Genomic DNA, 23,492 nt, shown 5'->3' on the forward strand with positions numbered 1-23,492 from the left:
GCCAACATAGTTCATGGTCTAGAACTTGACAATGGTGATATTCGCTTGGTAATTGAATGTGACAAGACAACCTCTTGGGGCATTGCTACTTACTCACACAGCCAGTCCAAACATGAAGTAACCAATTTAAGCTTCAATGTTAACAGCGAAGGTCACTCTCTGTATCCAAAATATGCTTGGGAGGCAGATGGCATGGCAAAAAATCTGAAGGTGGGTCCTGAGGATGTTGAGCTTCTAGACCCACCAGAAGACCATGCCAGAGTGCCTCTGCGAAACCAGTGCACATTTATTCATTCACTCAATCTTGCCCTTGGTGACAAAGAGTGGAAACAACATCAGTTGAGGATGGCAACTTCAGCAAAAGCTCAGGCATCAGCACAGCCAACATACAAAAGTTCCTTCACTTCAATTTCTGGTGCCATGAATTCACCCTCAAGATTCTCTGGTGGTTATGATGGGCAACATTTTCATGGTCACAGTACATCAGGGTTGTCAGTGGCACCCACACAGGTCAGTGCTTTCACTTACTCAAAATTCATTCCTCCATTCATTTGCTCTGTCAAGATACCTCTAGTGTATCATCCTGCAACACCTATTATTTCCATGCTTCTGCAAAAGGTGACAATAGCACAATGTGCAATCTAAAACCTGTTTGATTGAATCATTTATAGTGTCCCAGGGCAAGGGTTATAATTCTCAACGATAGTGACTGGTGTTCTGTGATCCAAAACTCAGTGAGTTACTAATATCAATGAGTGATCTGGAAATGTAAAAGTGTACCACCTAGGATAGAAGCTGGTTAATTGCTTGTCAAGACCTTCCAAATCGGATCCAAGAAGCATTTGACATAATTGAAGATGAGAATGGTGAATTCTATGACTAAAGCATGACATATTAATGAGTTTAATGATTTTTTCTAGGCACTGTTTATTTACAAGAAAAAGCACTTTGGGTAGTATCATTGGGGGGTTATGAAAGATTTGTAAAGCTGATGATAGAGAAGGGGGAAGATCTTAATGCACAGGAAGGGAAAGCTCTTCAGGCAGCATCACTCAGAGGTCATGAGGCAGTTGTGAGGCTGCTAATGGAGAATGGGGCAGCTGTGGATGCACAGGGAGGATACTATGGAAATGCTCTTCAAGCAGCAGCATCTGGAGGTCATGAAGCTGTTGTGAAGCTGCTGATGGAGAAAGGGGCAGCTGTGGATGCACAGGGAGGAAATGATGGAAATGCTCTTCAAGCAGCAGCATCTGGAGGTCATGAAGCAGTTGTGAAGCTGCTGATGGAGAATGGGGCAGATGTGAATGCACAGGGAGGAAATTATGGAAATGCTCTTCAAGCAGCAGCATCTGGAGGTCATGAAGCAGTTGTGAAGCTGCTGATGGAGAATGGGGCAGCTGTGAATGCACAGGGAGGAAATTATGGAAATGCTCTTCAAGCAGCAGCATCGGAGGTCATGAAGCTGTTGTGAAGCTGCTGATGGAGAATGGGGCAGATGTGAATGCACAGGGAGGAAATATGGAAATGCTCTTCAAGCAGCAGCATATGGAGGTCATGAAGCAGTTGTGAAGCTGCTGATGGAGAATGGGGCAGCTGTGAATGCACAGGGAGGATACTATGGAGATGCTCTTCAAGCAGCAGCAGCATATGGAGGTCATGAAGTTGTTGTGAAGCTGTTGATGGAAAATGGGGCAGCTGTGGATGCAGAGGGAGAATTTTATGGAAATGCTCTTCAAGCAGCAGCATCTGGAGGTCATGAGGCACACTATGGAAATGCTCTTCAAGCAGCAGCATTTGGAGGTCATGAGGCAATTGTGAAGCTGCTGATGAACAATGGTGCAGATGTTAATGCACAGGGAGGACACTATAAAAATGCTCTTCAAGCATCAGCATCTGGAGGTCATGAGGCAGTTATGAAGCTGCTGATGGAGAATGGGGCAGATGTTGATGCACTTAGGAAATGCTTTTGAAGCAGCAGCATTTGGAGGTCATGAGGCAGTTGTGAAGCTGCTGATGGAGAAAGGGGCAGATGTGAATGCCCAGGGAGGACGATATGGAAATGCTCTTCAAGCAGCAGCATTAGAGGGCCATGAGGCAATTGTGAAGCTGCTGATGAACAATGGTGCAGATGTTAATGCACAGGGAGGACACTATAAAAATGCTCTTCAAGCATCAGCATCTGGAGGTCATGAGGCAGTTATGAAGCTGCTGATGGAGAATGGGGCAGATGTTGATGCACTAGGAAATGCTTTTGAAGCAGCAGCATTTGGAGGTCATGAGGCAGTTGTGAAGCTGCTGATGGAGAAAGGGGCAGATGTGAATGCCCAGGGAGGACGATATGGAAATGCTCTTCAAGCAGCAGCATTAGAGGGCCATGAGACAGTTGTGAAGCTGCTGATCAAGAATGGGGCAGATGTTAATGCGCAGGGAGGACGCTATGGAAATGCTCTTCAAGCAGCAACATATAGAGGTCATGAGGCAATTGTGAAACTGTTGATGGAGAATGGGGCAGCTGTTAATGCATGGGCAGGAAGATATTGATATGCACTTAAAGCAGAAGCTGTGTAATGTTACTGAAGTTGTAAGTACTCTTTCACATGAGTTGGAGTGATAACAATTAGAAAGCACTGGAGCTTGCCATGGTATACATGTACTATGAGAAACCCATCTAAATCATTGGGGCAAAGACTGGCAGAGGATGGGCCTATAGAAAGGAAAGGTGGTCATCAGCCTCAGTTACAGTTATATTGCAGCTAGAGACAAGCTTACCTCTGTATTGAACACATACTCTACAAACACATGATCAGTCACATAGACTTCAACCTCACAAAACATAGTAACATACTATCCAATGGAACTACATCCGAATCCGAGAATAACAAATAAAGATACTTCAGCATCTCACTCTACAGCTCCACCCAGTAAACATCCAACTGATGACAACAAGTTCCAAGGGAAAAGACAAACCAAAAAGAACGTCTCCATCTTATCCTCCTGCCTTGTCGGGTTCTCATCTACATTGATAATCATCGTGTACCTGGCCGTAGGGACATGGCAGTGCTTTTCAATGGATTGGAAGATTGCCCATGTGTGGTCTCGGTATATGGGATCACCTGTCAGTCGATATGTGAGGAAAAGGGATTTGATGGTTTCTGGGCTTTGTTTTAGGAGTTGGTTAGTTGGGAAGGCAGAATGGAGGGGAGAATGATGTACCAGAGCATGTAGCATGTGTAGGCATTGTCACATGTAACCCCCGGGTACTTTTGGCCATACCCGTACCCATACCCATGAAAACCCATACCCTCAACCATGGGTAGGGGTTTCTGCAGGTAAGGGTACGGGTTTTCGTGGGTTTGGTGGGTTAGGCGGGTCTTATGACGGGTAGCTACTGTATTTTCATTCAGTATTGATCTTACTCTCAGTCACAAGTCAAACAATATCAAATTTTAGTGTATTAACACAAAGACAATTATAACTGTATTCTATTCAACTGATTATGTAGAAGCTTTAGACCTGTGCACGGCACAGCACTCGCTGGAACAGCTACAAGTAACTGACTACAAAATACATTACAGGTAAAGTGAAACACATGAGCCAACAGACATCTTGAGATGAGGAGAAAGGGCCTCATCATCGCATTGTGGTTGTGTGGCCATTGTGTTGTCGTCGCATGGTTGCGGCACCATCGTGTGTCGCCATGGTCGCATCGTGGTGTAGTCGTCGCGTCGCTTGTATTGTCGTCGCGTCGCTGTGGTGTCTGTCGTCGTCGCATCACTGTGGTGTCTGTCGTCGTTGCGTCACTGTAATGTCGTTGTCGTGTTGCTGTGGTGTCGTTGTCGTGTTGCTGTGGCGTTGTCGTTGCGTCGCTGTGGTGTCGTCATGGTGTCGCTGTGGTGTCGTCGTCGTGTCGCTGTGGTTGCATGGTATGGTTGCTGCCTCGCTGACACGACGTAGCGCCTGCATCTGCATCGTTGTTGGGGTGTGCATGGTTGGAGCAGTCGTCGTTGTCCCATGGTCCCCATGTCCTCATTCGTCGTGTCTGTGTCCCGTGTCCTCAACTCCTCGTCACGTCGTCATCCCGTGTCCTTCCCGTCGCATCGTTGTCGTCCCATGTTGTCATTCCATTGTTTTCCTGTCTCAGTGAGGTGGGTTAGGATGAACGTGGGACAGAGGGTACTCACCGTGTCCTCGTAACGTTGTTGTCCCGTGTCCTGATACATATGGGGGGCTAAGATGGAATAACGGATGAGGAAGACAAAAAGAGACACGAAAGAAGCAGAAGCGCTGTGTGTACAAGGCACTTTAGGGCGGGTTTGCTCTGATTCTGAACCCGCCCTAAAGTGCCTTGTATATATAGCGCCTCTGATCAGCTTCTTTCGCGTCTCTTTTCTTTCCTTCTGCACTCCCCTCTGCCCATGCCATATTTACGCCGTAGCTACACCCCCCTTGTATAGTTAACCCCCTTGTATATACTTGTTCTTACTTACATGTGTGTAGAATATTTCATTAATTTAAAATGATACACCCTCATAAAAATACAAAACCAAATACAAAAAACTTCCCTTCTCCCAGTGTGACTTGCAGGGGATAAAATACCTTACAAATTGTTCAGGTATCCCTTATGCATAACTTGGCAGCAATAAATTAGTATTTTTTCGATCTTATTGCTGCACAAACACTGACCAAATAACATGACGGGTATTGCTACGGGTACCTGCTAACCCCTGCCACGGGTACGGGTTTGGTGAGGGTTGGGAATATCAAACCCGTACCCTTACCCAAGTGTACCCTTACCCGTAACCCGCATGGGTTGCTAAACCCATGACAATCACTAAGCATGTGTCGTATGGTGGGAATTCACCTTTCCTATAATGAGATTGTATAAGTCAGGCAGAAGAATCTCGGGTAGCTTTAGAGAGACACATACTGAGCACCATGGATATACCAATCAGAGGGGGCAATATTGTATCCATCCATCCCATCACTTGGCACTCTAAAGTATACAATCTCAGGCGACAACCCACTAAATTCCTCCTGTATTAACTCCAAGCAACTCAACTAACGTCAAGGAGACACACCTAGCAGTATCATGGGTATTCATGCACGTCTTGATGAGCTCAACTCCTGTCTTCCAATCTCTTTGTCCATTTTCCACAAGCTCTTCCAGTCGAGGGGGTATTGAGACGGGCTGTTGAGTGACTGTCCCTGTGTGGGTTGCCCCAAGCATGAGCGAACCCCCAAGGAAGCAGACCAGGTGGTCTTGTTTTGGTGTCAGTCGCCATGATCTGTCATCATCGTTTGAGTGGTAGTTGGAAATGGGAAGAGCAGGAGATGGACATTTCACCATCCTTGTGATGTTTGGGGATGAGTTCAGACATGTGTGTCATTTTGGCGTTTTTGCTCTCTTGGATGAGGTATGAGTGTATGGCGGTCATGGCATCATCGTACATCTGTGATGAGAGCAGTATGAGACACAAAGTAAGCGACCAAGGCAAACCTACATCACGGTAGACCACTTCAGATTTATTCTGTGTGTTCTATGAGAAAAGAATGAAAACATGTTGCCAATGGCGTACCATTTGAAGGTATTGCTTTCTGTTGAAGTACATAAGTTTGGCATGCTTCATGGAGAGTGTAAGTTACGAACAACAGATACTTGTAAAATGAGTCTGCTTGCGCACCAAGTCAGATGGCTGATGATTCATACTGCCCTTGGTCAATACTAAGATAAGCTTTCAACAATGCTGGCAAGAAAACAAAATGGAAAAGAATGCACTTGAGAAAGATGGAAGCCAGGCCATGAGGCAACCATGCATCTTTGATAGTTCGCATGACCTGTCCTCTCCTTCAGATACTATTCATTCATCACTGAACCAATCTCACATTTTCAACTTTGTGCCAATACACATCGTTCCCTGTCAAATGGCTCAAATACTGATGGAGCTCCATCGTAGTGCTCAGAGAACCCGATCCATGAGTCCAAAAAACTGATAATGACAGTTGGGTTCTGTGGTTCACTATAAGATAAGTGTTCTCTTTAAGAAAAATTGACGTGTTTCTGACCAGATATGCAAGGATCAACATTGCGGTAAGGACTGAAAACCAGAGGAGGGTCAAGGAGACGCGTGAAGCTGGTAATTCTTTGTTGCTGCCAGCAGTATGAGATTGAGTGACTCTTGAAGTCAACATCACGGAGACCTGCTCTGTATGCTGCTTCTTGAGCTTCTTTCGCATACGACTGTCGCTCATGGTGAGCAGGAGGGTTACGACCTCTGTGGACGACCATCATCTCTGCCAAGTATGATCGGTGGCGGTCTATCTTTCGTTCAGCTCAGTGTTGTACAGGTCAGCCTGACTCAAGGTCAGAGCTGTCACGTCACTGGGGTCACGTCAACTGACTTGACGAGGTCAAGCTCAGTAAAAACGAAAGTCAGATCAAGTCATCTACCCCTCACAAGAAGGTCATGTGAAGTCGTGTTGGTAAGTGCAAGTCATGTGGCACTCAGATATGTATCTGCCAAAATTTCATGGCCTAACTGAAGTCGAGGAATAGTCAGTTACAAGTCATGTTGTAGTGTAGTCCTCGTCATCTGATTTCTATCGCCTTCGTCCTCTTTTCCACACATGCTTGATGTCAACAGGCAAGTGAACAAGTCACAATTTGTTGAAGTCCGTTGAAACTCTGACATCAGGTGATCATGTTGAATCTTCTGTCAGTGCGAATATCTGAGTTCTTCCTTCCCACCACACCCACGCAAGCTCCAATTCATAAGTCGACAAATGGCCTTCTCCCTCCCAATGATGAACGGCCTCTCTCTCCCTCGACCAGCGGCCTCCTCTCATGATGAAGGGTCTCCTCCCTAGGTAGAGATGACAAAAGGCCTCTTCCCTCCCTTGACTAACGGCCTCCTTTCTCGACAAATGATTTCCTCATTCCGCAGATGGTCTCCTCCGTCTCCTCCCTCAATGATTGGTCTCCTCCCTCAACAACTGGTATCCCCTCGACGATTGCTTTCTAAGCTCCAAGCTCAATGACCTGTCTCCTCCCTCAACGAACTTTGTATGCCCTCAACGACCTGTCTCCTCCCTCGACAAACTGTCTCCTCCTTCGACAACCTGTTTCCACCTTCGACAAACTGTTGCCTCCATCAACGACGTGTCTCCTCGACGACCTGTTCTCGCCTTTGACGAACTGTTGCCTCCGTCAACGACGTGTCTCCTCCCATGAACTGTCTCCTCCTTTTACCAATGGTCTCCTCCTAACTAGCTCAATGGCCTCCTCCCTTCTTTGATTGGCATCCCCCTCTATCTCAATGAACGGTCTTGGCCTTCCCCCTACCTCGACAAATGGTGCTGCATGAGGTTTATGATTAGTAGTGTTTGAAAGTCCGGTTTGGTCTGGTTTTTTGATGCCCAGGGGCATTAACCGTAACCGTAACCGGTCTGCCTTTTCCCCAGAAGTCAAAAGACCAGACCAGACCGCAAAAAGACCACAGACCGCGGTCTTTTGCGGTCTATAGACTGGCTTCGGTCTGCATTGGTTTTAACCAGTTTATGACCGGTCTGTAGGCCAATATTGTGAAGTTATGAATCAGTAGATTTATTAACATCTCTAATAGCTTCAAAACGAGCCCAAGAACGTTAAATTCCGTTAGGAATTGGTGCTTCTATAAAATAAGTCTGGTACATCTATTATTCCCAAAAGTAATTTACATTTTAATTCATATCTCTCTCGTTTTTTTACCAAATCGTATGTTCTTGGGTGCGTTTTAAAGGGTATTTAAGGGGTTACAAAAGACCGGTTCACATTAACCGGTTTTTTTGTGGTCTTTACATTTCAAAAATAAAAGACTGTAACTGCAGGTCTGGTCTTTTGCGGTCTTGGTCCAGTCTGGTTATGGTCTTTTTCCAGTCACAAGACCGGACTTCCAAACACTAATGATTAGGAGACGAGAATTTGGACTTGACGTGATTGATGTATATACCTAAGCCTGATGTCATACGAAGGCGCCACTCGAGGTTTACGCATTTATGGGGAATTTATACTGCAAGTCGTCGATTCAATCTAGATTAGAAGGGTGTATATACATGCTTATTTATGATTTTGACGTTTACATGACTTGACGCTGAGAAGACTATTTATTACCTGAGAGAAATAGACAACTAACACATCTCAGCAAGGGGGTCCTAGGATTAAAAAAATAGACCTGGGGTCATTTTTTTTTTTAAAGCCCTTACTGGCTTGACCTACCTACCTATGTAATCAGGCACATGTCCATATATGGTAAGATGACATCATCATTTTCATCGCTTTGTCCAAGATGCCTTGCAAACCCAGTTTTGTGAATCTATTTCCTACCAAATGCAATGTAGATGATACTGGAATATAGGTGAGTGACTTGTAATTTTTATTGTATAGAACATATTTTAATGTTGGCAGATCTAAGTCTGTTGGCAAATCTGGCTTATCTGAGTTTTCCAATTGGGCTGTGGTGTTTTACATAATTGGTATCAAGAACAAGTTTCTAAACAACTTGCCAGTAACTTGTAAGTGATGTTTAGTGACTGTATTTCTTTGGTTGTGCCAGCTTCCATTTCTCCACCTTCAAGATGAGCTTTGTGACATTGACACTTGGTGAAGATTAGATAAGCTTGAAGAAATATTATATAATGCTTCAATATCATTGAATTCGGACTGATCTACATGCTTTGGAGTGCACTAGCACTACTAATTCGCAGGGGATGGCCTTCCAGGACTGTTTTTAGATCATTTTGTAGAGGGTTCCATATTTTTTTTTTCTCAGCCTGTGGCTGACCTACCTACCCAACCCCTGGTCGGACTTTGGAATCCTAGGACCCCCTTGCATCTCAGTTATGCGACTTGAGCATGACTGGAACAAGACTACTACACAACTATAGCATAACTAGCATCTGACTTTTGTTTGACTACAAAAGGACTATGAAGTCAGGATTTCATGACTAACCATTGACCTTCAGATGAGGGTGACTAGACTAAGTGCAGACTACCACATGACTGTATCATACATATATTTGGCATCTGGAAAGGAAACCACACAACTTGACACGACTTCGTGAAGTCGACTTGAAGTCAAAATTTTGTAAAATTTACTGCTTTTAGTCATGACTTACATTTTCGTGCACTGGCGTTACTACTATACCAACCGTTTTTACTGAGGGTCAAGGGTCATGATGGGGGGTCAGACCTTTTTTGGAAAGAGTATTGAGGCTGACGCGCTGACGCGCTGACGCGCTGATGCCCATGTTGTTTTTGTTGTTTTGTTGTTTTTTTTTTTGTTTTTTTTACACTCATGTTTGAACGTTGTGCTGTGCATACAGAAGTTCTCACAGAACCCTTGACCGATCATGACCCCGTCAATCAAAGTCAGGTCACTCGACGCTGGATCAGGGTCGTCAGACCCTGGTCATGACAACACTGGTTCAGCTTCAGCTTGTCTCGACTCTCGGTTCAGCTCCTTGCCTCACACGATGACTGCAAAGGCAGCATTTCCACTGGGTCTTCTGCTCGTTGCGCCTTTTCACCCAAAATTCGTCGCAGAAGATTCATGTCTCTCAAACTACTTTTACGGAACCTATCACGACGTCCACACGCCGGGCTACAGCATCTTCAACGTTCCAGACCAAGAATGTTACGACGCGTGGGACGCGTATTTCCCTAGGAATACCCCATTTGTCGAGGTTCCCGAGGGGGGTAATCAACTGGTGTGGCTTCACCAGGACTTTGTCGAAGAAAGCCTCTTGGAGGGCTCAACGGGAATCACAGAATCCTTCCTCGATTCACTGCTATCGTCAGACTTACCAGAACCGCTGGATCAAGAAGTTTTGACCCCCTCTCGACCACCATCCCCACCCACGATTCTCCACCAAAGCTCAACGTCACTCCTCATTTCAATGCCTCCTTTCCAAGCACGTACAATCGACACGCTCTTGCCCCCATTCTGGAAATCAGCCCTTCTTCCAAGAGAGCCCATTCCATATCACGCCGTATCACCCTCAGCCATAGAACCCGTGAAAAATGCGCTCAAGAAACTAAAATTTGACCCCATAGTCGCGTCTATTGTCAACAACATCTCCCTCCCTCAAACGCGTAACGATATCCGGTTCCTCACAGGGGAAGACGGAAGGTCTGGCATTGTCTCTAGACATTCGTTCACTCCGGGTGCCGTCATCGCCGCGAAATGGCTCAAGGCGCGGTTTGAGAATTCTGGTGCTGAATGTCATTACAAACCATTCCTTGAAGGATTCGTGCCCAACGTCGTATGGTGTGTAACACATCTATAATTTCCTTCCTTCTTTTACTAATTTCTTCAGCCGATACTCTGCCGTCAATCCGACGAACGACACCCTCATAATCAGCGGGCACTGCGACAGCCGTGGATCCTTCTGAAGCACACGCGCTCCAGGTGCAAACGACGACGGTTCCGCAACCACTGGCGTCCTAACAATTCCGCGTACCATTGCTCGAAAAAGCGTCAGGTTCACAAACGCCAACGTTGAGCTTATCGCGTTCGCTGGTGAGGAGCAGGGCTTGTTGGGGTCCAAGGCGTATGCTAGTATGTTCGCTTCTTTTTTTTTTTTTTGCTTTACGGGCACTGATGGTAGTTCAGAGGAATTAAGAGCTGCCAATGCGAGCGTTATTTTGATGATTCAGGCTGATATGACGGCGTATCGTGCCCCTGGCGAGCCAATGCAACTCGGACTTCCGGAACGGCGCGTAACCTCCTCTGTGATCTCCTACCATACCTTCTCAAAAGCAATCTATAGAATTGGGACTCCAGAAGTTATCCAGCTTGTATGGAACATCTCTGAAATCTACAGCCCCGAGCTTCATCTTGGACTTACACCAGTTCGTATTTTTCTCTGATCCCCAATGCATTATCTGATAACGGTGATGCCGTAGGTGTGCTGCAGTGACCACCAGGTCAGTCTGCCCTAACTCTCCCTCCCTCTGCGAGATAACTGACTGTTAAATCACTCAGTCGTTCATCGAGCAAGGCTACCCAGTAACCCAACTTTTCGAACGTGTTGGACGGAGTAAGTTCCCCCTCTCTCCATTCCCACATATGCGCGATCGACGCTGACGGCATGGGCTAGTCGCGGACCCGATGTATCATAATAGCCGTAAGCATCATCTTCCTCCCTTAATTAGACCCACATCTTGACGAAATTTTCAGATGATCTGAGTGAGAGAGAAGGGTACGACTTTGACCAGATGCATGCTATTGCTAAAGTGCAGGTACGCTGATGGTTCTATGAAAACTTACTTTTCTTGCTGATTGCTTTCTCATAGTTTGCCGCTGTGCTTCATACGGCTGGGTATGAATTGGAGTGAATTGTTTGTTTAATTTGTCGTTTATATGGTTATACCGGATTTTTTGGATTTGGTTGTACGTATCATTATCAATGTTTTCTTTTTTTGCTGCCGTTTCCCAGATTGCACTCAACGTCGTTGCTGCTCCTATGGCCATTTTGCCAACCTTCATAGAAAAACGGGCATTCGGACATGCCTGAGAACTTTCCCGCCGCTGTCGGAGTCACCACACGTCTGCACAGCCACAGAGCCTACACACATAAGCCCGACGTTTTTCCCGCCCACGCCTTTCCCAGCCCTTTCCCAGCCTCTGTCACTGTGGAGCTGCCCTTCCGTTCTTCTCCTCCCTCTGCTTGATTCTCTTCGCCGTTCGAACGCCTTCGTGTCCAACTTGGAATCTGTCTCTTGTGTGCGTCAAAGCAAGTCGGGCTCTGCAAGCAACGTCAATGGAATCACAGTTCGGCGTCAATTGGCGGCGTTTCCGTCTTTTTCTTTCTTCTCTCATTTTCGCTTTGCTGATCCCCTCCCTGTGTCCTTCCCCTTACTCCTTTTTCCCCTTCTACCTTCCTCTTTCCCCTCCCTTCTATCTTCCCTTCTCTCTCTTTCTTTCCCCGTTCCTTGCTTTACCCCATAGTCCTTCTATCTCTGTGCGCTTGATTGAGGGTGCACGTTGAAGGAACCCCAATCAAGACGAGATTATATGAACCATTACAAACGATATGAAAAATGATAATGATATATTTCGTCATCTAGACTCTGCTCGAGCTTTTGAACACAAAACCTCAACTGAATCAATCTCTCAAGAAAGTCAACGTCAATTCTACCATCAAGTTACAACAGAAGATTACAAGACGGTCAACTGTGTGCCTCAAGACGACGAACACGACCGTGAATCTCATGTGAGTGGAAGCTCAGCAGTGCCATCTCTTGTCCCAGACAAAGGCAACAGATTCAGTTCAAGCCTCAAATGTGTGATCAAAGTAACGCAACCTCAACGTCAAGACTTCTCGCCATTATTTGAGTGAGTATGCCGAGATTTGGAAGTATGGCCTCAAAAAGAAACGATTTCATGATCCCAGAATGTGCCAAATTGTGTGTCTGTCGTCGCGACAAATCTGCCACACTCCGAGCTCGCCGAGAAGAATTAATTATGGAGATCAAGCACAAATCACCCAAAATTCCACATGACGTGCAGCAATTATGGCAAGGACTGAAAGTACGACAACTATATTTTTCTGGGCTTGAGTATCAACCATTCAACAGATCTGCGTGAATTATATATGGTACAAATGCAGGAGAAGTGATGTTTGTGCAACGGAACAGGGCAATACTACACAGGACGCGACAAAGCATTGACTATGCGATGAGATAGGGGACAAGAAGGAGCGAGAACAAGATCTGAGCAAGCAATTATCGGAGAAAAGTAGGGTCCATCCAACGGCGAAAGCCAGCGAAGAACCTCCCTCCGAAGCCCTTAACCTTCAACAACAAGCGTCGCTGCAGTATGATGAGCGCAATACACATCACAACTTCCAAAAAAACGAACCCAGAAGTGCCCATCTGAAGCAAGTTCCTCGCCGTTCTCGTCGCCAAACAGGGACGCAGCGTCTTGATCCTGAACAGATATGAAATGAGCAAGAAGGCCTGACAGATTCACTAGAAGAGCTGCCTACGGGATAGTAGGTGCACTTATACGTGATGAAGGCTGAGGCTGGGGTCGTGTCACGGAGGTCAATCGTATGCTGTGGGCGGGACATAATAGCCTCAGTCACAGGGAAGTTTACGTCGTGAACGCGTCGTACCATGAATTCCTCGTCGCTCAATGGAGCATGAACCGGAATGTGGATTTCGCGAGTCTGAGCGCGCTGGAAGTCGCGCAGGGTAACCGAATCGCTGAGGACTAGGGTAAAAGACGGAAGGACGAGTTGTGAAAGAGGCATAGTGGATGTAGACTAAAATGATGTATGTTTTAGTTTGTGGAAGGACAGAAAAGGAGCGTTGGGGCGGTGGTGGTGGTGGTGGTGGTGGGCGTGATAAGGAAGAGAGACCCAGCGAAACTGGGTCATTTATATTGGAAAATGGGGTCCAAATAACCGTCAAAACAGCGGCGACCTTAGAATTCCTTGACTCAAAGTTTAAATTTTCGGTTCCTGGATTTCTAGGCTGGGAATGGTTGGATCTCGTGTAGAATTGGTGTCATTTGTCGTTGATGGGAGGCAGGAGGGCTGGCTTCCCGGAAAAGACCAGTGGGGAGGAGTGAATAGATGGCGACGGTATCCTCTGCCCAAGCGCCCAGGAGGAGATACGGGGAAGGCACTGCCGAAAGTTGTGACAAACACAATGTCCAACAGTTGCCGCATTAGCCCAAAGCTTCTTACGTCGGGTGAAGTGGTCGTACCTTCCCCCAGCAGTCAAATCGCGGCTTGCATAGTGCTCAGCGACCGCAGGCCTTGCCGATCTTCAAGATTCCTTCGAATAGGATCGTATGCGACAGACTTTCACCAGGGTCGACTCAATCCACGGCAAACTGGAAGCACACAAGGACACTAGAAATTCAGAGGGGCGTGAATCACCATAGATATGATACTCCCTCATATTCTTGATGACCATTGAAGACAAATGTAGCAGAGCGCTCCATGAAGGCATGTCAACGTTTCGAGGTCTGCTGGTGAAGGAGGTGTCTGTGCTGACTTCCTACGTAGATTCCAAGGTTCGACATCATGTTGAAGAACAGATCATGCTTGAGACGGTGGTCGGATCCATGGGGGCTTGGTGGTGCTTCGGATAAAAAGCAGCCCCACCGAAGGACACTGAAGTCTCGAAGGACAGTCATGAGGATCCACAGCTTCCTTAAGGAAGCGTTCATGAGGACATGTCACCCACTCTGCAGCTGCAGTCATTGAGACAATGTCTCAATATCTGCTGCGAGAGGCATCGTCTCGTTTCCGAATTTCCGGTCCAATGACTCCCTGCGCGGGGGAAGTGCTCCAGGTGAGCAAACCCATCCATGACAGAATCCAGGGCGTGCTCTCGAAGGAACCCTGTGCAGATCAGGCTCAGGAGGGCAATCACTCTTGAAGCCCCCTGGACCATAGCCCCTTGATCTCAAACGGGAGCGGTCGCCTACTGTTTATCAGGACGACGAGGTTGGCAGACGAACACGAACGTCCGCCTCCGAAGTCGAACTATCGCGGCAAATAGCGAATTGGACGCCCTTTCATTTGGGTCGAAAGAAAAAGTTTTTGAGACCTCCACAGTTTTCCAAAGAATCGCCTCTCGACCATTGAATTCGAAGACCGTCACGTGATAACATAGGGGAAGGGGATGATGTGCAACCAAACGGCGATTTCTCCTTCATTATGGATTATGCCAGTCGGCAAAGTATCCAGTGTAGGCTGGCGACGCGGGGAAAACCAAGATTTGGTCTGGAGTCGAAGTCGGAAATCAAGAGGTCCAGATTTGCGGTTCTATGCGCCAACCCCTTGTTTTTGGGTCGAAATTGAGTGGGAAGGAGGCGACAAAGGCGCTGAAATAGTGCCTTATCGTTGAAACTGCCAGTCAGATTCGACAAGTTTTCATAAACGTGGCAAAGAATGCATGACTTGAAGTTCTGCTGGCATTTCTCCTCGAAAAACAGTGGTCCTCGCCTGGCAAACTTTGTAAAATCTGGAGAACTCATGAATCGACATACAAAGAACAAGAACGATCACATACCGTCGCCCACGCGGTGGGGTATGGGCGACCTTCAGCCTAGCCTTCCTCGTCATCATTGCCGATACTGATCGCCTTCACCACAACCCCTTGTCTACTGTCTGGTAACCTTTCGTCCTATTGAGTCCCATGAAGTAGAACATGCCGACGTGCCTCGAGCGCCTGACGCCAGGCAATGAATTCGTCGTTGGTTGAGCTCTGGTTGTGCAGAATGTGGCCAAATCTGACGGCACAAGCCACCGCTTCCAAATTCCAACTAATCTCCAACCCAACAGTATCGACGCCCTCCATTCCCATAGTTCACCGGATTTTTTTGAAGGCCTTGTTCCGAATGGAATGATGTGGGTTGTTGCAAGCAAAATTTTGTGGATGGTGGTCGCGTTTGTCAACCTTCCTTTCTTCGGTTTCATTGGAGAACAATCAAACATACCAAATTTCCAGCCTCCTACAACTTCACATTCATCCCTCCGACATAACCCAGCGTTTCCCAACCTCGCTCTGAAAAGTCATGGAAACTTCTCTGGAACTGAAGCATTCGGAACCTGAAATTCTGGAGACAGCAATCTACGCTCGCCCTGGACATACTACTATAGTCATGGTCTACCGTGCAGTCATCTGTATCTGAGCGTCAAGCGACGGATTCTGCCCAACGACAAGGACATATATCGTTTTCTCCTCCTACCTCTTTCCATCCCCTCATTGTCTCTGCACACAAAACAAAAAAAGTCTCCCATCCGCTTACCACAGCTGCTTCCCACTCAACACAATCGAAAGGACTATTTCATGGTCATACGCCATCAAATAATTGTATAGATTGCGGCCTTGAGGCATCCACTCGATCGAAAGAACATCTACTGTGAAACTTTACTTGTGTTCTTATGGAACTCGTTGCCGTTCTCCTGCATTAAAAAATAGTCACCAAGAGATACTTCATACATGCCAACCGATGGTCTCCTTCACTGGCAACCTACCCACTTCACCTTGTCTTCCTCGCTTGGCCCAGCAGGTTCATCCGATCCAGCAAGGCCGCACTGATGAAGGATCCGAACCTGGTCTGGCTGGAACAAACCAACGACCGTATGAATAAGGCCGCGGTTGCTAAATATTACGAGATCTTTAGCCTCCCATGGATGCGGATAGACGAGCTGAAGGCAAAAAGAATGAGATCAACCAAGGAAGTCGAGCAGCTTGACGACTGACATTTGGTGCAATTCCAGGTCTTTGCATACTATAAACAAGTTCTCGAACGTGGCGAAGATCCGTGATGTGCCCGCCGTCTGGGTATAACACTCCAAGATTATTTGCCACTGGTCGGCAGCTCTCTGGTACTGGTTCGATGTATATCTCGGAGATCGCAAACGGATGGACTTGAAGATGGAGGGATCCTGTCACTGGGTTCTTCCAGACCTAGCACCGATGTGAGCCACCTAAAATGGGTCCAAGAATGGGGCGACATACCAAAGGGTACACCTTGATCTTTTCCTCATCCCAGCTCGTCAACGTGTCCAACGGTTCCTCCAATCCCTCACTCTCCAATCCCAGCCCAGTCGACACCCCCTTAGCTGCTGCCATGCACTCGAACGGATGAGGCGCATACCTAACTCTAGCCCTCACTGCAAGGCTCTTCAACTCCTTCGGCAAAATATCAAACATAACCTTCCCCGAAGCGAACGCCGTCGTTCCTAAAGTGACCCTCAACTCGTCCCCGGAGCCATCATCATACCTGACCGTCTGTGTTGGGCCCTCCGGAACCCGAACTGCATAAAGCGCCGTAGCTTTGGGTGGAGACAGTTCATACAGCGCAGCATCCATGTGCCAGCGGAAGAACCTCGTGACTGCTGGGCTTCCGTTCTCATCTTCAACTGAGACTCGTGTTTTATGAAAACTCGCGTGGTGTCCGTGCCGGAGGGTTACTTCTGGGATACCTTCGTGGTCGTGGATGGTTCCGTGGCCTATGAGTTGTACTTGAGGGACCCGCGGAATGGTGTTGATGTATGCGCCTATGACCCCTCTTTCTAGCGCGTCGGTTTTGTGCGTGTAGCTCTCTGCTTGCGGGTCGAACGCCTGGAGTTGAATAATTCGCTTCAGCTGTTTGTTTGTTATGGCTTCTATGGACGCTTACCTTGACCAAGGCCAGTTGCTCTTCAAGAGACAAGTCAACATCTCGAAACAGAAGGAGATCGTGCTCTTTCAATCATTATCAAGGATGAATATATTCGACTATTGGAGTCACCTTGTACAAAGCCTCCTCGAGTGCCTTGAACTCGTCTGCGCTGAGGTTTCCCGGGTGGACACCCTTGACCTCTCGACCGAATTCTACGAATTTCTTCTTGTCTACGCTGGCGGGAAAAGTCAGGGGTACTAGGTTGATAGTCATTGCGACGATAAGGAGGGAATCAAGCTTGAACTTCATATATTATAGGTCTGTAAGGTGTACGTACTCTACCCCAAGATCAGATGATGCAGTCATGAGCTTCGAATTCACTGAATTGATACAGAGAAGCTTTCTCAAGCTGGTAACGATGAACAGCCCTCAACTGATCGTACAAAAAAATACTGCAGGGAGTACTGATTGTTTTGGTAGGGCAATAGGAGTCGTGTTACTGTAGCTGAATGAGAGAGGTCTTGATGCAGGGAGCATGAGAAGCAGGGTGATAAGTATAAGGAAACCTTGAGAGTGCTTGCACTCAAACTGATAGGAAGAGACAGAGACACGAAACCATAAATTCGTACGTAGCAAACAACTAGAAACAAGATATACAAGCAATTGAGCGGGGAACGCGCCAGGCGTCACTATTCACTTTCTATCATCATCAAACGAGTAATTCACTTCCTTCCTCCTAAAATCCCCACCAACTTCTCCTCAAACGAAGCATTCCATTCCCGCCCCTCCACAACCCTCATTAACCTCCCAACCATCCGCTCAACCTCAGGCACTCTGAAACAACATCTCGCACCGTCAACATCAAATACTCCCTCACAACACCCTCAATCTCCTTCATCGGTATCCCCGCCACCTCGCTCCAATACTCCAAGTTCTTCACATTGGGGTTGGAAGGACACAAAGCGCGCGCAGCGTTGATAAACAACCCAGCCCACAACTTGTGCGGATCAAACACGCATAAAAAGTGTTTGCTTCGCGTGGGATTGTCCAGGAAGGATCTGCGCACGTTGTGTACAAGGATGAGCGTGCATGGGATGATGGAGAAGGGAAGGTGGGTGTGCGTGATGAGGTGGGTTATGTATTGCTCGAGGGGGAGAGATAGGAGGTTGGGAGAAGAGCGGAAGGTGGGTACGAGGAGGGCACCCATGGACATGTAGAGGTATTTGGCGCAGAGACGTCCTGACGTCTCTGGCGTGAGTAGGGGAGAGGGAGGACAAAATCCCTCGGTTTAACGGGAGGAGGAGGAGGGGGAGTGGGTGAAGAACGAGTTGAAGAAGAACAGAAATTATTGCCGTAAGGAGCTGGATAAGCGACGCTTTTCCGTGCCTTGTTATCATAGGAAGAATAAGGTCGTTGGTCCACCTTGGAGTCCCAACGAATGGTTGAGGCCCTCGGACGCGAGGTAGGAGATGTTTAAACAGCAAGACTCACTTCAAGTGAACGCTGCTCAGTGGTAGCGGTGATAGTAGCAGTGATGAGAGACATGGTTTAGATCTTAGGAGAGATGATAAGTCCTCGAAATGCAAAGAGAGGAACGGGACGTACACACACGATGATAAGAAGGTATTCGGGCCAGATAGGTGCAAGTAGTTTATAGAATGCAGTTGGTTTGGTTACAAAAAGTGTGTGTGGTGATGGTGGTTTGGCAGATATTCGTTACGAAGAAAAATGGGGGGTTATTTATGCAATTTGGTGAATAGGGGAGTGCGTGGGTTAGACATTTTGGAAAGGGGGAAGCTGGTGGTGGCAGCTCATAGTAGTGAGTAGAGGCAAATTCAGCGTCAAAGCGTTTGGAATTGAAGATAGAAGTTGTCGTACTTGAGCCTGGAGCGTTGATATATGCACTTCAGTCGGTCTTTGGGAGGTCCGTGTGCATTGGCTGTGTAAAGGAGTCTATTCTGTTTGTCCTCCCTTGTTCGGGTGACCGTGTTTTATTTGGCAGCTCGTCCTCATCGCTCTCACCGACATCCTCAAGGTCTAAAAAATGCCCAGGTAATATCCTTGACATCGTGCACGACGAGCAGTTAACAAACACACATGCAGGGCCCCGCGGAACTATTCCAAGACGTGAGCTTTCCAACTTGACTTCAAGATCCACTTTTATGTGGAGGGTGTAACACCGTGGTGATCAAAGCCGTGCCCCATTGCTATATAACTTTACAGTTATAAGGTCCCCCGTCGACCTTCGAATCCGCTCGTCTCGATGCCGAGCTGAAGGTTCTTAACCGTCCCCTTTGCCTCTTTTACCACCCCCTCAAACTCTATTCCATCTTAGCTCGCAGGTGAATACGGCCTCCGCAACAAACGCGAGATCTGGCGTATCGCCCTCATCCTCTCCAAAATCCGTCGTGCCGCCCGTGAGCTCCTCAAGCTCGACGACAAGGACCCCAAACGTCTCTTCGAGGGTAACGCCCTCATCCGCCGTCTCGTGCGCATCGGTGTGCTGGACGAGTCCCGCATGCGTCTCGATTACGTGTTGGCCCTCAAGATTGAAGATTTCTTGGAGAGAAGGCTGCAGACTCAGGTTTTCAAGAGTGGTTTGGCTAAATCCATCCATCATGCTCGCGTGTTGATCAGGCAAAGACATATCCGGTGCGTTTGAACATACTATACCTCCTTGGGATTTTGAAACCTGATAATCACTTCGTTATAGCGTCGGCAAGCAAATAGTCAACGTCCCTTCATTCGTCGTCCGACTTGACTCGCAAAAACACATCGACTTTGCTCTTACTTCGCCTTATGGTGGAGGTCGCTCCGGTCGCGTTAAGCGTAAGCGTGCTGCTGCCGCTGCCAAGAAGGAGGAAGGTGGTGACGAGGAGGAGGAAGAGTAATTTAGTCGCCATCAACTACGCTATCTATGCTTTGTATCGTATGCCTCAGCCCCATGCCATTATGCATACGAACCGCATTTAGGAATGAGACTTTTCATGCCAGCAGAAGGTCAACATCTATATTTCGTGAATTCTGTGCTATCTACATGGTAAGCACAATAATTTTCAGCAGAAGCTCGAAGGCCCTTGCAGCCCTGTCTGACCAGTTTCACCCGAAGTGCAATTTGGTTCGTTCAGTGACGACACTTTCGATCTTACTTGGCGTCCAATATCGCCGATCTTCACTCTATAAAACACCGCGGTGCAACAGGCCCAGGTGAATCCTGGAGAAGAACGAAACAAGCAATAACCCGCACCTTTCTCAAAAATGAAGGTGAGAGACTTACAAAGTATGAGATGAGGAATGACTGCCTTGCAAGGGATTTTCCTAATGGTAAAGTTGAAAAAGCAAGTACAGATCCATATTGGCTCACCTCATCCTTTACCTGCGTCAAGACTTCAAAATTGTTTGGCGTGTGTTCGCCACCTGCTCCCGCATCTCGCTCGACGTGAAAGAAGATAGGACGGCTCGAACACGTCGGAGTACCGTTGTCGAGTCAAATACTGGTCCCTGTGCCAGCTCGAAGGCTCAGCTCGGTACCCTCGGTATCCGAATTGAAATTGAAACCAGGAGTGGTCTCTTTCTGTGAAGAGTTGGAAGACAGACTTGTCTAGCTCAGCTATGGCTGAGAGTTCTTCGGAGTTCCGCTGGAAAATAAGCACGTTCAGTGGCAGCCCAGGCAGCACCCTGAACGCAGCGATTACGATTGTGATAGTCAACGGCGGAATCGTGAGATGGTGGTTTTAAGCAGACCCAAAGACAACCGCTCTCTCTCCAGCTTCAACAGATGTCTTATCGAACTTGCTCGGAGGCAGGCTCTTCCTTGGGTCGAGCTTTGCCAATATCTGCGAGTGAATTTGTTCCCTGGGACATGCCGGACGAATCCAACGTATCAGGGAGTATCGAGAGGCCAATTGCCTAATTTTTTTTGTGCGGTTTATGTGCCTGACTATGAATGAGTGCTCCTCGTTGCTTGGAGTTACGGAGACATTTCCTTTGTAGTGAGATCCCGCTGAGCTGTCTATCATGTTCAGCAAGGGTTCTGGTAGTTTCAAATGTGACAACTTTTCTTACCTTGACGGCTGGAGGTTAGACAATCAAGGTTGACGGGAACCAGTGGAGGCATAGGGTTGGAAAACTATGGGCACAAGGGAGATGAAGCGGTCCTGAAGTATTCAAGACTCGTCATTCGAGATTGGAATGTTAGCCAGAGATCCGCGACTCCATGAGAGGAATTGGGGGCTTCTAGTCTTGCACATTCCCTCGTCCTACGATGGATCAAAGGCCGAACTTTTGAAGAAAATACGAGATATAGCAAAGATATAGTTCCACCAAACGAACATTGTCCATGTCGACAGTGGCTGTAGTTGTAGTTCCTAGCTTTGCGGACAAAAAAGGCTTTGAAACGGTGAACCAAATCAATATGTGGTGGTGGTGGTGGTGGAAAGGATAAGGAAACAACGCGGGGACACCATGAAAGGTGCTCACCCTCAACTGCTCCACTATTCCGGCACAATTATCCCCACCAACTGGGTGCGCTACTTTCCCTGATTTTGTTGCTGAAGCCAACGCACTTCACAGGAATGTCGACCATCAGCTCTGCTGTTGATTGACGTTATCGCCAGCAAGTTTTTGGCAAGTCTCGTGAAAGCGCGTTCAATAAGGATATGTAACTAAAAGCGCCCAAGCAACGTTCTCACGTCGCCCAAGAGTGGGCGGCGCCTCATTCTTGCTCTTGTCACTCACTCCTCGATAATCCTACCTTCAACATACAAGCCTTTTGAACTTGAATTCAGATGGATGATATGGAACGTGATAGACGTCGTCCATCGACAACCAATACAAACGCCATCCCCGTCACAAGCACAGGGTACGTCGGTGCTGAAAATCTGACATGTCAATTCTTTCCGTTGATGCGACAATGACCAGGGCATCCATGTTCGCGGGCTCCTCAACTCCAAATGTGACCGGTGGAATGTTCAACAACTCGCAAGGGGATCAAATCATGAGTACATTCAACAATTGCACGCTGTGTATGTGCGCTTCTACCACGAAGTCTTGCTGTTAATCATTGGAAATTTACTCAGATGTTGGGTCGGACACGATGGGCTCTAGTTTGGCAGCAAGTGAGACTGTTGGCGCTCTCGTGGTTCAGGTCTATAAAGAATCCTTAGGTCTAAACAAACTACAAATGGACTCCGAGAAGCATTCTACAAACCCTCACTTGACAGCCGACACAACGTCCACCTCTGGAATGGACAGTGTAGAGTACATTGATATCAACCATGTCTATTCATCAATCTGAATCTGTTAACTAGGGCATCTGCCTTGTTAGGCACCTCATCTCCAAGTGTCCTTGTCAGAGGGGATAGCCACTTGCAGAGAGGCCCAAACAAGACTGATAGTGCATGTGGTTCAGATCTTTAACTTAAAAATCTTTTTGGAAGCTTACTCTGATGTAGGGGGATCAGATTCTGACACTTTGCCTGTTACCTTGGACGCAGACCCTGAGCAGCCTCCATCTACAGAGCTGCAGAGGCCTGCTAATGCTAGCTGTGTCATCTACAATCATTTCATGTTTCTAGAGGGACATGGCCAGCCTCTCTACATTCCCCAGCCCAGCACAAGTCATGGTGATTCTTATGAACACCAAGGTGTCAGCATTGGCGATGTTGGGGTGGTTACTTCATTGGGTGACTTTGACCGCTTCTTCAATATCAGTTTGCCTGCTGGACATGCCATGAACCCAGATGTGCTTCCTGATGGCTTCTATCACTATAATCTAAAACCAGCAGATGTCCAAGTCAAGCCAATCTATTCCCCAAACAGTTACATAGCCAATCCTTCTGTACCGATTTACATAGCCAATCCTTCTGTATGGAGGACTAGGTCTGTTTCAAGTCTCTGCTACATCATAAAGATACTTACAAGATGATATTAGAACAACATTCCAATGTTCTGAACTTGAAGGTGCTATTCTAACCATGCCTCAAGGAGCTTATCATCAAGAATTGAGAAGAAATATTGGCAAATTCAAGGACTATGCAGCTGCTAATCTTGCCAGCTGGTATGACTATGCCAACATAGTTCATGGTCTAGAACTTGACAATGGTGATATTCGCTTGGTAATTGAATGTGACAAGACAACCTCTTGGGGCATTGCTACTTACTCACACAGCCAGTCCAAACATGAAGTAACCAATTTAAGCTTCAATGTTAACAGCGAAGGTCACTCTCTGTATCCAAAATATGCTTGGGAGGCAGATGGCATGGCAAAAAATCTGAAGGTGGGTCCTGAGGATGTTGAGCTTCTAGACCCACCAGAAGACCATGCCA

The 23,492-nt window shown here is 47.2% G+C and overlaps 5 protein-coding genes across 5 annotated transcripts; all 5 read right to left on the reverse strand.

Moving 5' to 3' along the window:
* Positions 1-2,668: 2,668 nt before the first annotated feature.
* LACBIDRAFT_301474 (glycoside hydrolase family 47 protein) lies at positions 2,669-3,228 on the reverse strand (the record flags this gene model as incomplete). The annotated part of the gene is made up of 4 exons (XM_001874132.1): positions 2,669-2,704; positions 2,770-2,789; positions 2,846-2,906; positions 2,968-3,228. The coding sequence occupies 4 exons, from the start codon at positions 3,226-3,228 to the stop codon at positions 2,669-2,671; spliced, it is 378 nt and encodes a 125-aa protein (XP_001874167.1).
* Positions 3,229-4,790: 1,562 nt separating this feature from the next.
* Positions 4,791-5,832, reverse strand: LACBIDRAFT_301475 (glycoside hydrolase family 47 protein; the record flags this gene model as incomplete). The annotated part of the gene is made up of 8 exons (XM_001874133.1): positions 4,791-4,866; positions 4,928-5,023; positions 5,079-5,285; positions 5,338-5,450; positions 5,502-5,515; positions 5,577-5,621; positions 5,678-5,722; positions 5,775-5,832. The coding sequence occupies 8 exons, from the start codon at positions 5,830-5,832 to the stop codon at positions 4,791-4,793; spliced, it is 654 nt and encodes a 217-aa protein (XP_001874168.1).
* A 6,794-nt stretch (positions 5,833-12,626) lies between these two features.
* LACBIDRAFT_291806 (uncharacterized protein) lies at positions 12,627-13,294 on the reverse strand. The gene is made up of 4 exons (XM_001874134.1): positions 13,153-13,294; positions 13,024-13,092; positions 12,897-12,965; positions 12,627-12,847 (listed from the first exon to the last, which is right to left on the reverse strand). The coding sequence occupies exons 1-4, from the start codon at positions 13,288-13,290 to the stop codon at positions 12,761-12,763; spliced, it is 363 nt and encodes a 120-aa protein (XP_001874169.1). The 5' UTR covers positions 13,291-13,294; the 3' UTR covers positions 12,627-12,760.
* A 2,723-nt stretch (positions 13,295-16,017) lies between these two features.
* Positions 16,018-17,474, reverse strand: LACBIDRAFT_301478 (uncharacterized protein; the record flags this gene model as incomplete). The annotated part of the gene is made up of 5 exons (XM_001874135.1): positions 16,018-16,206; positions 16,262-16,468; positions 16,520-17,125; positions 17,184-17,246; positions 17,295-17,474. The coding sequence occupies 5 exons, from the start codon at positions 17,472-17,474 to the stop codon at positions 16,018-16,020; spliced, it is 1,245 nt and encodes a 414-aa protein (XP_001874170.1).
* Positions 17,475-17,762: 288 nt separating this feature from the next.
* On the reverse strand, positions 17,763-18,545 carry LACBIDRAFT_301479 (uncharacterized protein). The gene has a single exon (XM_001874136.1). It carries the CDS (start codon positions 18,376-18,378, stop codon positions 17,965-17,967), a length of 414 nt encoding a protein of 137 aa, XP_001874171.1. The 5' UTR covers positions 18,379-18,545; the 3' UTR covers positions 17,763-17,964.
* Between the last annotated feature and the right edge of the window lie 4,947 nt (positions 18,546-23,492).

Source organism: Laccaria bicolor, genomic scaffold (assembly GCF_000143565.1).
Source record: "Laccaria bicolor S238N-H82 LACBIscaffold_1 genomic scaffold, whole genome shotgun sequence".
In the NCBI taxonomy this organism is placed as follows: Eukaryota; Fungi; Basidiomycota; class Agaricomycetes; order Agaricales; family Hydnangiaceae; genus Laccaria; species Laccaria bicolor.